Source organism: Haemaphysalis longicornis, unplaced genomic scaffold, assembly GCF_048455015.1.
Source record: "Haemaphysalis longicornis isolate Haplotype H1 unplaced genomic scaffold, Haemaphysalis longicornis Haplotype H1 scaffold_6, whole genome shotgun sequence".
Classification (NCBI taxonomy): Eukaryota; Metazoa; Arthropoda; class Arachnida; order Ixodida; family Ixodidae; genus Haemaphysalis; species Haemaphysalis longicornis.
Window position 1 is genome coordinate 74,730,010 of NW_027526407.1, and position 17,661 is coordinate 74,747,670.

Here is a 17,661-nt window from a genome sequence, read left to right on the forward strand (position 1 = left end):
CTACTTGCGAGTGGTGAGTGCACTCGCACTCGTGAGTGGTGAGAGCACTCGCACTCGTGAGTGGTGAGTGGGGCTCACCGCGAGTGGCACTCGCACTCGTGAGTGGTGAGCGGGGCTCGCCGCGAGTGGAACTCGCACTCGCGAGTGGCGAGTGGCGTTCGCCGCGAGTGGCACTCGCACTCGTGAGTGGTGAGCGGGGCTCGCCGCGAGTGGAACTCGCACTCGCGAGTGGCGAGTGGCGCTCGCCGCGAGTGGAACTCGCACTCGCGAGTGGTGAGTGGCGCTCGCCGCGAGTGGAACTCGCACTCGCGAGTGGCGAGTGGCGTTCGCCGCGAGTGGCGCTCGCACTCGCGAGTGGCGAGTGGGGCTCGCCGCGAGTGGCACTCGCACTCACTCGCACTCGCACTCACCAGCCCACAACGATGGCGAGGCTCACTCACCACTCACTCATGAGTGGTGAGTGGGGGTGTGTGAGTGCACTCGTGAGTGAGTTTGCCGACCTATGGTGCCAAAGACGTTGTCAGGTGTGTCTCAGATATCAGCGCCATCGCTGGGACCAGTATGCTGCGAAGAATGCTCGAAGCCTGGTTAAAAAGATGTGGTTTAAGATGCATATATAGGTGGGCTATCGCCGTCGGTAGGCGCGCATGCGCGTTCTTGTCCTTCCGTTTGCCGCCGGTGCAGCTACACGGCGCTCCTGTGCGTTTCGGACACAGCTCCCGTGCTCCAATTACTTCTGGCCGCACCGGTACGCCTGACTCGACTTCAGAACACCGGCCCCTGAAAGGCCGCGCCAGACGTCTTTTGTTATTTTCCTGTTGGGGTATCCAACTTTCTAAAGAGCACACGCACGGCCTGCCTAAGCTGCGGGGGAGAAAGGATCTATGGTTATGTTTTGCCCTAGATCTTTTAACTGCATACTGATTTCCGGGTCTATAAGAAGTGGAAGGCCGATAACTCGATGGCGGGACCAAATAAGAAAATTTGGAGGGAAAGAATGGACTCGAGCAGCGCAGGACAAAAGCGGTTGGAGGTTAATAGGGAGCCGTATATGCGTTTCCTATACTCGGTGACAACTTAAAAACGGCACCGGAAGTTGCCGCTGTGCCTTATCACCGTAGCCGGATGTTTCTCCGCGCGGCGCAAGTAGGGTGTTACTGGGAATATTTTGAACACGGCGTGAGCCGTTCCCGTGATTTTTTGGACTTATTATGTTTTTAAACGACTCCAGTGACGACACACAAACTGCGTGAGACAAGGCAGACGATATCACGCATTCATGGCAAACTCCTTTCAAAACGCGCGCGCACTGACGTCACGGGTCCGGTGCTTTGGCGAAGTCATACACTACATGAGGTGGTGCCGTTCTTGAGTTGTAACCGAGTATAGTCACTACAGCCAGCCATCACCTGAGCCTGCTTATGGGGGTTATATCACTGCATAAACGTACCTAAAGCATACAAAACCCCCCGAACTGATATAAATAGCAGCCAAAACGGACTTGCAGTTGTTGAAAACCACGGTGTAGAAAAATATTCAACAGAAATAGCCTAAACCGACCTAAAAGGGGAAAACTTCCCAAAACGTGCAAGAAGCAGCAGCTGAAACTGACCAAAAGGCAACGAAAATACCCGAAATCCCATTTACAATGCAGAAAGATGTCATAAATAGATTATATACGGGATAACAAATGTTAATATTCAGATATGACAAACCCTTGAAAAAGAAAAAAAAAAGCGGTAATGGAATTTGAACCCGGGTTAGGACGTTTGCTTTGCAGGAGCGGAACTACAAAAAAAAAAAAACTACACTACGAAACCAAGCGGTTGTGAGCGATTAAATTGAGGGCCACATGCACGTGGACACAGCTTCAAACATGCCCCTAGAGGGCGCCATGCGTCGCTTGGCTGTGCTGACTAGGAAACGGTTATACGCAATAGGGAGGCCTTCGTCCTGCAGTTGACCTGAACAGGCCGACCATGATGATGATTACGACGATGATGACTGATTTCTGACGTATGTTTCTCGATTCATTAAAGTAATCAAGTATACTTACTCTAAAGGCGTTGAGTAAATAGTTTATAAATGCAATCTGCAGATCGCCCACGAGTTGAGTAAATATTTTACCCAGTTGGCGAAATTTCTGAATGTTAATTAATTTCTTTGCTTGCAACAAATTTCGTACAAGTTCTGCTGTACCGTCACATTTATGCGGACGAGCGGCTGCATTAACGCGTGTCTTCAAAGTCCTCCTGCAGCCTTTGTCCTAGCCGAACTCGCGGAAACCAAAATAAAATGTGCCACCGAGACCACATTCTGCGCCTTGCGCGCTATTTACTACCATTGTTCCCAAAATGTTCGTCTATTTAGCTTTTTTTTGTGAACGGAAACTAGAATCTACATGCTGCCGTGCGTGGTAGCGAAGATTCTTGTCCATTTATTCCCATGACGCCAACGACGCCATCCTTTCAGTCATGTTGAAACTAACGTACTGAGACGCACCTCTTCCCATTATCACCACCAAGATGAAAAACGCTGCAGGATTAGGATCTTCTAAGAAAAAGATGCGACCCCTTCAGCTTCATGTGAATGGCGACGTCCAGGGCACTGCGTCTCTGCACGCCGAGCTTGAAGCGATCACTCATTTCAAAATAAATATGCGGGTAAATATCAAGGCTTTCTCCCTTTGCGGCGATGCCTCTCCTAGGCCCGAATTTCTCTCATAATGATGCACTTTGAGCACGACTTTGTCTCGTGTGAGGACTGTGTTTTGGTCGCTTTTGTTCTTCCTCCTCCGACGTCCTCATTGATCGCGACGTTGCAGCCAAGGACACAGCCAGGCCGGAGAGCTGGTGTGCGGCTGTTTCAATAGGAGGGAGAGTTATTTTTGCGTGTGTGGAAGTGTTTGGTGCTGCGGCGGGGCGGAGGGAGAGGGGACTCGTGGCGGCCCGACCCGAACTTCCGTATGGCAAGTGAGCCTCGCCGCAGCTGGCGCTACGCCACTACACGCCAGCTTCAGCAAGGACGCGGTCGCAGAGCTACGTGTCGCCAACGAAGCAACAAACCTGCGGATTACCGCTGACGGCCTGACGCCAAGAAAATGCCGCCCATACGCAATCCCGAAGTGAAGTTTGTCAAGGTAAATATTCAATGTTTATGATTATAACATATAATATAATATAATATAATATAATATAATATATATATATATATAATATATATAATATATATAATATATAATGTTTATGTTCAATGTTTATGTTTTATGTTTATAATACATGATAGCATGTGCAGTTTGTAGTATAAATGCCGAAGTACGTGTAGTACCAATTACGGTTTCGGCGCATTTACTGTATAGGCAGTTAATTTCGTTCATTTTCTTGTGTTCTCTCTCTTTTCTTTTCAAGATACAAGTTCCATTTGATGTTGCTGTGCTGCTGTCCAGTGTTTGGGGGCTTGCAGCTCTGTCAAGCTGTCGATTTCTGACAGCTTTTACTGCTCGCCCCCAGCGTCATGTACGTTGTGCAAGGTGCGAATAAAGACAAACAAATAAACAAACAAACAAACAAAACACCGGTATAGTAGTTGCGAGAAATGAATGTGGGAGAGCGCTGGCAATGGCAACAAAGGAAATCAGAAAGCGGGGCATGGCTGTACCATCTGCCGACGTTTCGGCAAGTACGTCAAGGCGAAAGTATCGCAAAGTTGGCCCTAAGCTGCGGCTTCGCCCTGCAGCATTTTCGAACTTGGCGTTATATCTGGTCTCAACTATAGTTGCACGTTTGCGAATAAAGACACCGGCATAAGCTGAAGAGCTTATTTCGTTAATCTATCGACCCCGAAGACTCAAGTGAAAATACTATATTCATTAATAATTATATTATCAATTAATTATAATATTGTTACGTGTGCAATCAGCGACAGAGCGCAGACGGCGCCGACGTAGCATTCACTGTTGGCCAGGCCAATCGTCCGGAGCCCGTGTGCGCCGTTCTGGCGTCTCTCCATCATCCTCATCATCATCATGGAAATCACAAGCTTGATCATCACCGCCTAAGCCGCGAAGAAGACGAGGGCGTGCCCCTTCGTGAGCGTGTGTTATTGGTGTGACTGCTACCAGGCATTTGGCACAGGTTTCCTGAAATACACCCTCTTTTCCTCTGTCCTACTGGCCTTCATCAATTGTCGCGCCGTGACACTGGTGGAGGTGCTGGATACCGGAGCGTCCGATGCCCAGGTCTACCTCTGAAAGGCCTGAGAGACCTCCCAGCGTCTGCGCTCTGTCGCTCATTACACATGTAACAATATAATATAATATGTAATATAATTAATTTATAATATTAATTTATCGGCTGAAGTGCCCCCCCACTGTTTACCACAGGGGTGCTTGGGTGCTTGTTTTCATTGAGAAACGAACATAACTAAGCCAAATGTGCAAAGTCGTGAATTGACACGTTGATGTGGACGACTATATATTGAACTTTACCTATAGCTTTAAATTCAAGCGTTAACCCTTAAGAATTACCACGCGTTGCTGAGGAGCAAGAACCTGAACAATATTTTTTTTCTCTCCCGGGCTTTGTGAGGTTCTGGACATATAATGCCGTATACTATATGTTGACAGACGAAGATAGCCGGACCTTCAAAAAAGTGAAAAAAAGAGGGCAGCATGCACTTTTGCCCGCTAAAAACTAGAGTTGTTTATGTGTGTCCACTCGCATCGAACCCGGCGGCTCGATGCGCTCGTAAGCGAAATTATAAGATAAATTGTGCGGTTTCGTTGTTTTGTTTCGAAATTCGTGCGGTAAGCGAAATTTTGCAGTTTCGTTGTGCAATGTGGCAGCGGCGATGCTACTCCGTCGTTCATGTTGTTTTCCCTCAATTGTTTAGTGTCCTTGCAGTCGCCTGTCTGACACCTATAGTATATTTCGCACAGATATTTATCAACAACCAGTTCGTGGACTCGGTATCAAAGAAGACCTTCCCAACGTACAATCCTGCGACAGGGGAAAAAATCGCCGATGTCCAGGAAGGAGACAAGGTGAGATGCGGACTGTCGTCGTGCGAATCATCGTTGTCTGATTAGTGTTAGCGTATCCTCGATATTTATGCAGCACCGTTACTTGAACTGCACCAAGGCGTAGCCGTAAACTCATGCCGTGTTGCATGCACGCCATAGACGTGTCGACTTCCACCGCGTGTTTTTTTCTATATATTCCCCGTAAAGTCAGTTGCCTACAGCTTGCATATGCCGTACATAATCGTTCTCATCAGGGCCGTGTACCGAATGACGTGCAAAGAAAAAATGGTAAATGTGAACGTCGAATCAGCTAGCAAAAATATCCCATTCGGCCAGATAAGGTGCTTGGCCAACGAGGCTTGCGAACGTGTTGCTTATAATAGTCAATAAATCGTACGCGTCATATGATCAGACCCCTATTCTTGTACAGGGTACGGACGCATTTCTCGATGCTTTATAGTCCTCCTCTTGGACCTTTGTAGAGCCGTTAGACCATAATGACCTGGTATGGCTCACCAGATGCTTTATAAATTAAATAAAGAAATTTGTATCATTAAGAAAGCATTAAAGGAACCATGAAGACAAAACACAAGTTGGGTTTATTAGAAAGACTGCTTAGTCCCGATAACAATGATACAAATATCATCGCAATCTTCGAACAAATAACGGAGATATTGAAGAAAACGTGTGAAGCAGTCGCGACCCCCTAGCCAATTTTCCCCAACTTTTCTATGACGTCACGGAACCTTGTTTGTGCGATTGGCGGCCGCCTAACTGACCTGTCGCGACGACACATGACTGGACGTCTGTAATGGGGCCTCTAGTTCCATTTGACCGCATCACTTGAATGCTAACGTGCAGTTAACTTACTGAAAATTATGTTTTATTGTTGGCCCGTATGACGTCATTCGTGCTCATAACACGTCACTGTGGCGCAAAATTTGAAAGTTTTCAAATACTTCTTGCTTTTTTTGTGTTAAAAACATCTTTTGTGGCTGTAATGGAGCTGAGTGAGATACTCAATTCTAGTTCTTTCAAATTAAACAAAGTTGTATTTTCTCTTCATGGCTCCTTTAAGCCTACAGGTAGCTGCGGCAGAACCCCAACTCGTTCGTTGATTTAGGGAAATTCGTAAAATCGGGAGTTCGTAAAATTGCGCATCAGCCGTATTCTCTACTATTACAGGCCGACGTGGACAAAGCGGTGAAGGCGGCTAGGGCCGCCTTTGCGCGAGACTCGGAATGGAGAACCATGGACGCTTCCAAGAGGGGACGCCTTCTCTACAAGCTGGCTGACATAATGGAGGAGAACTTGGATTACTTGGCGGTGAGGACTTCGTTTCGTTGCGTATGGGCTCAGCTAAGACCCACACTACATGGTGCCAATTTGCCGGAGAATTCAGTGAAGCGACACCACTTGCGAGCCAGAGTGACCTCTTTTCGCAGATGCGCCAAAGCATTACCCTTTTGCAGCTGTGTGTAATTACGGTACCAGGAGTTTCCGCGACAACGCTACGTTGGGTGACTTAGCGGAGTTCTTCATGCACCTGTATATGCATGCACCTCTACTAACTGTGCGTACATTGCACTCCGTATGTAGGGCACAAGCCACGCATACATTTGTGATTATGAACAGTTGTGTATAGCAGTAACAATAATAACAGCAAATACAAAAGGTTTTTGTCTTGATCTCGACACGGCTTTTGGGGACGTCAGTTTCTACTTGATAATTACGAAACTTTCCCTCTTTCGTGCTCTTGATATTTATAAAAAAGTCAATGCGTGAACGGTACTAGTCGTTACCACAGAGTTAACGCCAGCGGTCTTGTCGTTGTTAGAGAGTTTCAGCATAACGGGTAGCGTACGCTACGCTAGGGTTGACGGGTAGCGGGATCCAACAGCGCATGCACGCGCGTGCACGGGGAGGAGGGTCACCCCTCGCCGGAACGAATGAGCGGGCTTGGCGAGGCAGGCTGCTCGTCCGCGCGGAACAAATGCGCACCTGCCCAGTTGGGTCCTGGTACCCGCCGACCGTAGCGTAGCGAGCGCTCGCCGCTATGCTAAAACTCTATTGTCTCTCAAGCGGCGTGCCGCAAGGATCTGTTCTCACGCCTCATCTGTTTTCCGGTGGTTGTTAATGATCTTTCAGCCGCTGCAAGGCATCCCTTTTTTATTGCAGAAGCATATTAAATGCGACGGTAAATTCCAGCGTCGCCGTTACCAAGCGTAGTTTAGAAATGGCTCATAGCACAAAAATAATGTGAGTAAAGAGAAGAAAACTGCCTGAATTTTCGCCTGGGATTAGAACCCGCGGCCAACACAAAGTGAGTTTACCATGCATCCCCTGCACCACGAAGATATGCTTGGTTCTGACCAACTACCGGTAGACATAGTGATTGTTTTGTGGTTCTCGACATGGACGCGTGTCTTAGGTACGTGCACGGAGGCTTACGGGAATAATTTGAGCGTGATAATTGCAGAAGTAGCAAGGCACATTTTTCTAACGGCGCACATGTTGAGGTAACTATGGCTAAGAGGAAGACAAGGGCAGAGAAGAAAATAACGCAAAGGGAAAAAGTAAAATAAAGTTTATTCAATTCTATTCAATCATGACGATAGTAATGAGAGAACTGGCGACCTATACGAGTAATGTGAACATGCTGTGCCAAAAGTAGGAAAGTGCGTTTACAACAGAGCCACTGCCCACATCAGAGCAACCATTAAGACGTGAAGATTACACAGCAGGCTTATATCGCCCTTTTTTACGAAGACGTTGTCGCAACAAAAAGTGGCATAATCACGACATACCTACATTAAACATAGAGGACCGCATAAGTTGAGTAATGCTTTCGCATTTATACGCGTAAGCAGTCCTAAGTGTCTCTTGGATTTTTTTTTTACTACGTGCTGATATGACACTAACATTTTTGTGAAAGTTGTGTGTTATAGTGATTATAGAAATCTGAATAGCGACGTATACGAATATAGTCACTGCTGCAAAGTAAACGTGGCAAAACCACAGTATTGTCAGCGTGCGCAAAGCTGACCGACTTCTTTTTCTCTGTGCTCTGCTGAAGACTTTCCCTTACCCTGAATTTTGGCGACCACTGATCTTCGCATGTCATTTGATGGCAAGCTGATCTTCACCCTACATGTCAGGTCTAGCAAACAGCGAGTTCTTCGGCCCTTGAGTGCAGTTTTCCGAATGTCCGTGAAAAATTCCGTAGTTATGAATCCTTCCTGAATCTACACTCAACTGTCTATCGTCCACTCCTTGGATATGCCTTCGTTGTCAAGAATCTCGCGTGCAAATATAACGGTGGGGTTATTAATAAAGAGCAAGTAAAGTTCAAAAGCAGTGCTTGTCCATACATAAATAACGTTTACCTGGAGATCCTTACCCTACTTCCTCAAGACTGCTTACTCGGGAGTGCTGCCTGGTTTAAAGGCTGGGTGCGATACATTTGACCTTTATTTTTCTTTTTAAGCTAATTTTTGGACAATTAAGCTGCACTCGCTGAACTTCTTGCTCAGGTCCAGCTGAAATTTCCAGTTAAAACCACAAGGAAATTTCCCCTTGTCGCTAGCTCCTTTAGCAGACACTGTCTACTGTTGAGCCTGCACGGCACTTTTTTCTTGTTCTCTGTACATTTATTTCTTCGTTCGGTCTTAACGAATTGATTGATTGTAGAGTTTAATTCACCGACCCAAAGCAGGCGATGAGGCACGCCGTAGTGGAGGGCTCCGGATTAATTTTGACCACCTGGGGATCTTTATAACGTGCGCCGAAATCTCAAACACACAGGCGTTTTCGCTTTCCGCCTCCATCAGAAAAGCGGCCGCCGCGGCCGGGAATCGAACCCGCGTCCTCGTGCTCAGCAAAACAGCGACATAGCCACTGAGCCACCGCGGCGGGTCGGTCTTATGGAATTATTTTTTTTTGTTATGTTGTGGTGACTGGCCTGTTATTTTGCTGCTGCATCATACATTGACTCTTGCCCATGTTAGGGACTTTTTGTTCTCACTTTTGTTACACAGCCCATTCCGTTGTTCTACGTTTGCACGTTTGTCTGTAGTTATGAGATGTCCTCTTTGATATGTACTCCCAAATTACGTGTTCTGTTGTGTCATGGCAGTTTTGTTCATGTCCAATGTTGTTGTTGCGCATACGTTGTGCATGTTTCTAAGTTCAATGCCCTGGATGTCCCTGAGCATGTCAGTAAATCCTTTATTAGATCATTATTATTACTATTAAGTTTAATTTTCGCAAAGAGGCACAGAGCGTCGCTGAAGACAATGCGGATCTTTGCCACAACCGTCTTGATTGCCGTTAGCAATTAAGGAGTGAATTTAGGCTGCCGTTATACTTTTAAATTGCTGGTTTTCGATCCCCATTTTTCGAAATTGGCATTCCGGCAGAGCTTGAGATAGAGGCTTTGTCCGCTCACTTCCAATTGTAGTTGCAGTATATTATCCCACCCGCTCGACATTGTCACCTAGCGCTAAGCGGCTTCGGCATGTTCTGCTGTCGCGATGCTGAACTGCCACGTGCGCAGAGCAGCAGATCTTCGTGCGGAATCTCACATCGTCCTTCGGGAGGAAAAGGCAAATGGCAGTTAGCGACTGATGATGGGGCCACCATCGCGTGCCCAGGGCAGACATTAACTGCCGGAAGCTCCGGAGGCATGCCGCGTCGGCGTTGAATAAGCCCGACCATCTGGCCAGCGTCCAGCGGGCGGGAACCGGTGACGTAACATCCTACCCACATTTCGTTGTTGTTTTTGGTCGGTTGCCTGCAATCACACACGCGGGACCTCTCCCCCTCCCCCACCTCTCCTCCGAAGGAGATTAAAATAAACCTTGGCATGGAATAATTGTGACGTTCTGGGTCGGAGTTCTGAACTTTGTCCGTATCATGTCTGTTTCGAGGTGACCGCTTCCAGCGAGCTTTGATTGGCTGAGAGCAGGCGGCACGCATTTGAAGCAAGACATGCATGGCGGGGCGCTGTTTTCTGGGTCGTGTTGGAGGTTAAAGGCCTCACAATTGCAACTACACGTCTTGAAACTGGCGCGAAATGGGCAATTTTGGAATTGACACAACTCCGAATTCCTCCCCTGCTGTTCTTTGAGGGACCAGAGGGCTCACGCAAAACCCCCAACGGCGCATCGGGCTTGAAAGTAGCCATATATACATTCCACAGAAACGCGCTATTTCCTGCTTGCCGGTTACAAATAGGAAGAGCTTACGGAAAGATCGCAGAAATTGATAACAGACTGGGGCGATGGTGCGTGCCTTGTGGATGAAAATCGGTAACGGCGTTCCGCAGAAACGCACCTCCAATGCCAGCCACATTTTTGTTAAGAGCATCTGATGTTCATAAATGCACAAGTCCGCAAACAAACCGTCCTGTGTAGGCCGCATATAAAAAATATCGCTGATTTGTTTAGGTATATGTTCGTATTGTTCCTTGGCTGTCCTTAAGCACACGGATGCGATCTCAATGAGTCTTGTCATGATCATTGCTAATTTTTGTCATCCCATGCCACGTAGTGCGCTTCGGAGGCGGCGTGTGGTTTGAGGGGCGCCTTATCGCAATTCATTTACTTTAGAATGAAATACAGCACCACCAAATAAATTGGCTCGCTTTCCGCATCCGGCACAGAGATGTGGCTGCATAGTGCCGCAAGTCACGTGGTGATCATTTAAAGGTGCATTAGGTCCGTATTCTGAGTCCCTCCTCCACTCCATTTTCTCCCTCCACTCGGCTGAAGGAGAGCATTCCCCAATGCTTATGCATGGGGGAATCGATTTCAAGGATCTTCTCCACTGGAGGCCAAGTGGAGGAAGGACTCAGAATACTGCAGGGTCAATCTCGGTGTCAATAAAAAGCTCACGTTCACGGTGTTTTAGGAGATTGGGTATTCCTCAGTAGAACAATGTAGAACCGCTTTATAATGTCGATGTTCTGCATACGGCGAGCAATTTGACACTTCGCCGGGAAAAGTGACCGCCCATACAGTCGTCTCATGCCTCTCATCTATCTTGAATCGGGTAGAACAGTCTCTTAAAAATTACAGCAAAAAGCAAGATTTACGCCCTGATTGATCTAGTGATCATTCGACTAATTAATTAAGTAATTGATATTTTTATTTGATTGATTGATTGATTGATTGATTGATTGATTGATTGATTGATTGATTGATTGATTGATTGATTGATTGATTGATTGATTGATTGATTGATTGATTGATTGATTGATTGATTGATTGATTGATTGATTGATTGATTGATTGATTGATTGATTGATTGATTGATGTTACGGCTATAGTAGTTATTTACACCCATTGAGCTGACCAAGGTATTAGGGCGCTGTCATATCAGGCATAATAGCGACGAAGTACAAAAGCACCCACGTACCCGAAATTTGATGCGGGCTCAAACCTCCACCAGATCTAAATTATTCTGCAGCCTTCCAAAGCAGCTCACCCAATGACACCGATGCAGCTTAGTCGCAGTTAACTTCAGGTTTAATTTTCTTCGTACGTGTGGGTAATGGAAACCTTACAAAAGTTGATCTCAATGAACGTTGTTTTGCAGAGCCTGGAGACCCTTGACAATGGGAAGCCTTTCTCAAATTCCATCGGCGATGTCACGTTTGCCATCGCCGGTCTTCGCTACTGCGCCGGTTTTGCCGACAAGGTCCACGGAAAAACAATACCCACGGGTGAGTTTCAAGTTTCTTTTTTTGTTGTTGCGGTGTATTTATTCGTACGTACGTAAATATGCATACTAAACGCACAAGTAGCTACTCATAGCAGTATTGATCCTTGTTTGCCTGGGTGAGCTGCCTGCAGAGACTGTGGATGTCAGGCTGATTTTTTTAGATAGAAAAACAACCTAGACGCCATACCCTACAGCTGCGCAGGCTGTGTATTCAAGCTGTTTACCCCTTGGAAAAATTGACGCGCAATTCGTATCGCGACGAAAATGCCTGATTACACTGTTTTTCGAGGGACTCTACAGCTCACTAATTGACAACTTAGTGATGAAACCAATAATTACAATGTTTACTGCCTAAAATTTTAAAAATAAATAATTTTAGTAATATAATTTCCGTAATTAAAAAAAACTGGTTGTTACAACACGTGACGACCGATGATGTGCAGCTGTTCCAATGTCGCTGGTGCTACCGGACTTCTTATATTAATCTGTGTCCAATCATCCGGTACACCCTATAGACACAAATGCGAATAAAAAGTGTCCGTCATTCATTCTGGGCACACCTGCTTGCAGCGTAAAACACCAAGCATAATTCACTTGATGCATATAACGCGAAATTCGAAACCTTCCCATCACATGTGATTATATTCCAAATAAGTCGGAACTTAGCTAATGAAGCTCTGAACCCATGCGGGAACGCATACAGGGTGTTAAATCGATAAATAGACGCGTTAAAAAAAATTCCTGAGCGAACCGGTACTCCGTTCGCGCTCAAACTTAACACGAAGGCCGCATTTTGCGGTACATTTTGTTTACCCCGAAGAACAAAAACGCCGCTTACCTTTATATTTAGAAAACAAAATTAATATCGATTTTCGCCTATAGAAAACCTGGGCGCCATCTTGGCAATTTGACCGCATTTGTAGTGTGGCTCCATATTCGCGTATTCAGCTCAAAACACTCTATGCCAGCTTCCGGCAGGTTCGCGGCAGGTGAGTGGAGCATAGTGTCCATTTAAGGATGCACGTCCATTTGTCGATGTACCACCCTGTATAAAACGGTCTCATGCCTTTTCGAAGTACCCTCCTCCGGCGTTGCTGTTTCCCTTCCCCAGAACCCGCTCCCATTTTTGTACCTCACAACACTTTTCTGTGCCTCACCACGCGACCTTGAAACCTTCTAAAAACTGTGGTTGGTTCCTCTGTCATAGGAATCGGTAATACGCGAAAGTGAAATGTGCGGCGAAATCCGCAGCTGAGCATGATTTGCGGGTCGGCGGCTGTCTTGTGGGTTTGCTTGGGGAGCGACGTCCTGCTCGCGGGTCGCTTCGGCAAAGGCGTACTGGCGTCATTTCACTGATGGATATGACGTCACTGAAATCTTGGTGTATCCCGGCATAAAACACTTTCGTGTTAAAATATAAAACCCGAAAACGAACAAGTATAACGCACTCTTTAGCGCTAAAGGTTGCTTCCCCGCAAGAAGGGCTGTGTGCAGGGGGTGCACCCTTTACAGGCCGCTTGCTTCATTGTACTGGCGTCACTTCCGTGACGGATATGACGTAGGTGAAATTTTCGTGAATCCCGGACTAAAACACTTCAAATAATAAAAATCTCTCCTGAGCAATGCGCGGGCGTAGTTGTGAAGCCGACTACAGGGGCTTGGCGTTGAGTTCTTCATAGGTACACGTGGGGTCTTGTCGAAGATTTGTAATAGAAGGCCTTTTGGGATACCCTACTTCGATATACGACCTCTTATATTGCCCCTAGGAAAATGTCTTCCCTGCAATGCAATTGACTCTAAAGGGGTTCGGTGCGTAGCGCCACTTAGCGCTCCATGAGGTGTTGTGAACGTATTTGAAGGTCCCGTGAAGACAAAACGCAACTTAGTTGAGTTTGAGAGAACTAACCTTTGGTAACTCAATCGGCTACATTTCAGACTCGAAAGACGTTCTTTTTTTTTTCAACCGAGAAACGCAAGAAATATTGATACGCTTTGAAAATTCGCGATACAGTGACGTAAGACGGGCGAGAACTAAAACGTATTATCACTGTGTTAAATGCACGTTAACCTTCGAGCGATACTATCACATGGAACTATAAGGCACCACTACAACCGCCCAATCATGTTTCTTGGCGGTGATTTTGATTGGCGGCCGCCAATAGCGCAAACAATATTCTGTGACGTCAGAAAAATCGCCGGAAGTGGCTATAAAATTTGTGTCATCGTTATAGGGACAAAGGGGTCTTTTTAATGAACCGAAAAACTTCTATTGTGTCTTTATGGGCGCTTTATTACGTCTTCAAGGCCCTGCCCTCCTGAAAGGATCCGTATATACGGAAATATGGGAATACGGAGTACTTTCGTAGAATGACACGGAGCCGCCATAAAACACGGAATATTTTTGAGAAACACACGTGAACGAAATAGTGCATACTTATCCAAAAATTTGACACCGATTTTATGTCTGTAAGTTTACTAGAACCTCCAAATCATTGTCCGTATGAATTCCGTATATACGGAATATACGGAAAACATACGGAGGGTCATTTTGCTTATTATTGAAGTTAAAAACACGAAACCTGTGCCAAACGTTTTTATTGCACACACTAATATGATTCCCCTGTTTTGTCTACTAACTTCTACTTTCGGTGTGCTTGGTGGCGGCATGATCCGTATGAACTCCGTATTCCCATAATTCCGTATATACGGAACGTTTCAGTAGGGTGGGACGTCCGTATTTTCCTATTAAACCTTTTATAACAGTAGAAACTCGTTATAACGAACACTGGTATACCGAATTATCCTCGACTTTAGCGAACTAAATACAGACTTTGGTTGGTCACGCTTTATTTCAATGGCACTTATTCTTTTATAACGAAACTGACACTGCGAGAGCCGCGTGATATCGTCTATAACGAATATATATTTGACCAGGAGGCTGAGAAGCTAATTGAAAAAAAAACCCATAGTCCTAAACTGCAGAAGTAGAAAAGGCCCTTTTGTTCATGGACACTGTGGAGAACTTCATCCTGTTCAGTGCTGTGAGTATCCACCAGACTATCACATCTTTCATCAAATAAATAAGGCATTACTTTGCGTTCGGTGGGGTAGAGTTTGGAACGTCCAACACACATTATGTGCTTAGCACGGACAAGTACCGCCTTCCCGCAGAGCCCGACGTAACCTGTTACGGCGCACTCCCATGGTTGCCTGCAAGCGTGTCTCGCCACTGAGTACAGCCTATACAGCAGAGCGATTTGGGAGTTTCTGCTTTTTTGTTGTAGCTTTTTGCTAGAATGTGTCTTCAATTTGAGTTCATCCCACTGAAACATCTTTGCATCAGCCAAAAAGCTGCTTTGGAAGTGAATTTGAGAGTAGTCTGCTTAACTGAAACATTCGTTAGCATGATGTTTGTCAATAAGGTGGGCTAAGGGCGGTTCGACAAGGAGGGGGATGCCCAAAATGGCAACGCATGGGCGAAATAAAGTCGACTTTGATGCATAGGCTGTACTGAACTCAGGTAGTCGGGCTTTAGGCTTAGCTTTGCTGCAGTGACTTAGTGCGCTTTGATTACTTGTGGTTACAAGGCAAAAGTACCTACTTGGTGGCAAAGCATGTGCCTTACCAGCTATGTAATGCCGGCTGGATTGGCCAGGCGAAAATACTCGATTCCGGGAATTTCGCCGCAAGTGCACACTAGAGGGCGCGACATTTGGCAATAATTTGAATAATGAGCAGTTAAATATCATCGCTGATAGATTGGAAGATGAAATCAATAAATACCCAGGCAAAAATTGGGATTACGACGAAATGATTGCGTTCATAAAGGGTAAGATGAATGAAGCAAAGGAACGAAACCGATGGAAAGGGAAGAGAAAGCCGAGAAGCTGCTGGAATAAGGAAATAAAAGAGGCTATTGACCAGCGAAGAAAGGCGTCGAGAGAACATAGAGAAGCAAAAAGAACTGGTATGGAACAGGAGGTAGTGAAGGAAACGTGGGATGTCTACCGTGGGAAAAAACTAGAAGTGCAGAAAATGGTGCAAGCAAAGATCAAGCAGAAAAGCGAACAATGGATGGCAGAAATACGGAAGAAGGCCAAAAGCGCATCCAATAAGTTTTGGAACCATGTAAAATCACTAAGCTCAAAAAACGATAACCATCAAAAATTCCTGATTGACGAGGAGGGGGAACATTTAGAAGGAGAGCACGCGTTGGCGCATATTCATCGAGTGATTAGTGAGAAGTTTAGGACAATAGTGGTAGGGAAACCTGCACCGATAACATCAGCGCTACAAAAGACTGCGGAAAGGGAAATAAGTTTTAGCAACCTTGATTGGAAAAAAGCAGAGCAAAAGGTTTCCCCCCAGACAGCAGTGGGCCCGGATGGAATACCAATGCAACTGATAAACCTACTTGGACCTAAAAGTAAGGAATCGTTTATGAGGGCAATAGATAAGGTGATAGAAACCACACAAATACCAGAGGACTGGTTAGAAAGTAAGATGAATTTAATATATAAAGGCAGAGGAGACAAAGCCAGTATTGATTCATACAGATCACTCACAGTAACGTCAGTGGTGTATAGATTCGTAATGCAGGCGATAAAATCAGAAATTCAAGCATGGATGGAAGAAAATGAAATACTTGGGGAACTGCAGAATGGATTTAGACAAGACAGGCGACTGGATGACAATCTGTTCGTGATAACGCAATGCATTGAAATTGCGAAAGCACAGAATATACCACTATGGATTACGTTCTTGGACATTAAAGGGGCATAAGACAACGTAAACAAAGAACGGCCGTGGAGAATGCTGAAACTCCAGGGATTAGATGACGAGTTAGTACAGTTCCTTATAGCAGTCTATGAAGACAATAGAGTGCACCTTACTTGGGGAGGACAGAAATGCGCCCAGCAGGTCAACATCCATCGGGGACTGAAACAGGGATGCCCTTTTAGCCCAATACTGTTCATGCTTTACATGGCAGAATTAGAAAAAAAAACTGGAAGAAAGTCAAGTAAGGTTTAGCCTAACCCATATGCTGCAAGGCGAAGTGGTACAACAGCATATTCCGGGAAGGTTATACACAGACGACATTGTTCTTTTAGCTGATAACCAAACCGATATGCAGCGGCTAAAAAATATTTGCGGCCAGGAAGCCACTGACCTCGGGTTGAATTTCAGTGCAGAAAAATCAGGAATAATGGTTTTCAATGACGCTACCACCGACGTTGTGTCTATCCAGCAAGGCGAATTACCTAGAGTGAAGGAATATAAATATTTGGGAATGTGGATAAACGCAGGGGATAACTACTTAAGTACTCACGAGGCGCAACTTAAGGTTAAGGGAAAGCGAAACGCAGCTATAATGAAGCATAGAGCTCTGTGGGGGTATAACAAATATGAAGTAGTAAGAGGAATGTGGAAAGGAGTAATGGTTCCGGGTCTCACGTTTGCGAATGCTGTACTCTGCTTAAAATCAGACGTTCTATCAGGCCTTGAAGTAAACCAGAGAACGGTAGGACGTTTGGCCTAAGGCGCGCATGGAAAAACAACTAACGAAGCTGTTCAGGGAGATATGGGCTGGGCGTCGTTTGAAGTTAGAGAAGCTCAGAGTAAAATATGCTTTGAGATGAGGTTGAGGGCAATGGATCAACGAAGGTGGGCAGCTAAGGTTTTTAGGTACCTATACTTGAAAAGCGTGGACACGCGGTGGTTAAGAAAGACTAGAAGGCTAACGATGAAATACGGAAAGAACAGTGGGGAATCCAAAACAGCCAAGGTAACCAAAAAAGAGGCAAGGCAGATTGAAACGAATAAATGGAGGGACAAAATGGAAACTAAAACGTCGTTAGAGATGTACAGGGCTGAGAAGATGAACATCAGAAAGGAAAATTTCTACGATAATTCCCAGG

At 45.7% G+C, this 17,661-nt stretch overlaps 1 protein-coding gene across 1 annotated transcript in view; it reads left to right on the forward strand.

Annotated features, from left to right (window-relative positions):
• Positions 1–2,955: 2,955 nt before the first annotated feature.
• Positions 2,956–17,661, forward strand: part of LOC144143502 (aldehyde dehydrogenase 1A1-like) — a 34,759-nt gene continuing 20,053 nt past the window's right edge. The window contains exons 1-4 of the mRNA XM_077675274.1: positions 2,956–3,139; positions 4,937–5,041; positions 6,206–6,346; positions 11,618–11,744. Of these exons, the coding sequence (XP_077531400.1) occupies positions 3,101–3,139; positions 4,937–5,041; positions 6,206–6,346; positions 11,618–11,744 (412 nt within the window). The 5' untranslated portion in view covers positions 2,956–3,100. The remainder of the gene's footprint in view (positions 3,140–4,936; positions 5,042–6,205; positions 6,347–11,617; positions 11,745–17,661) is intronic.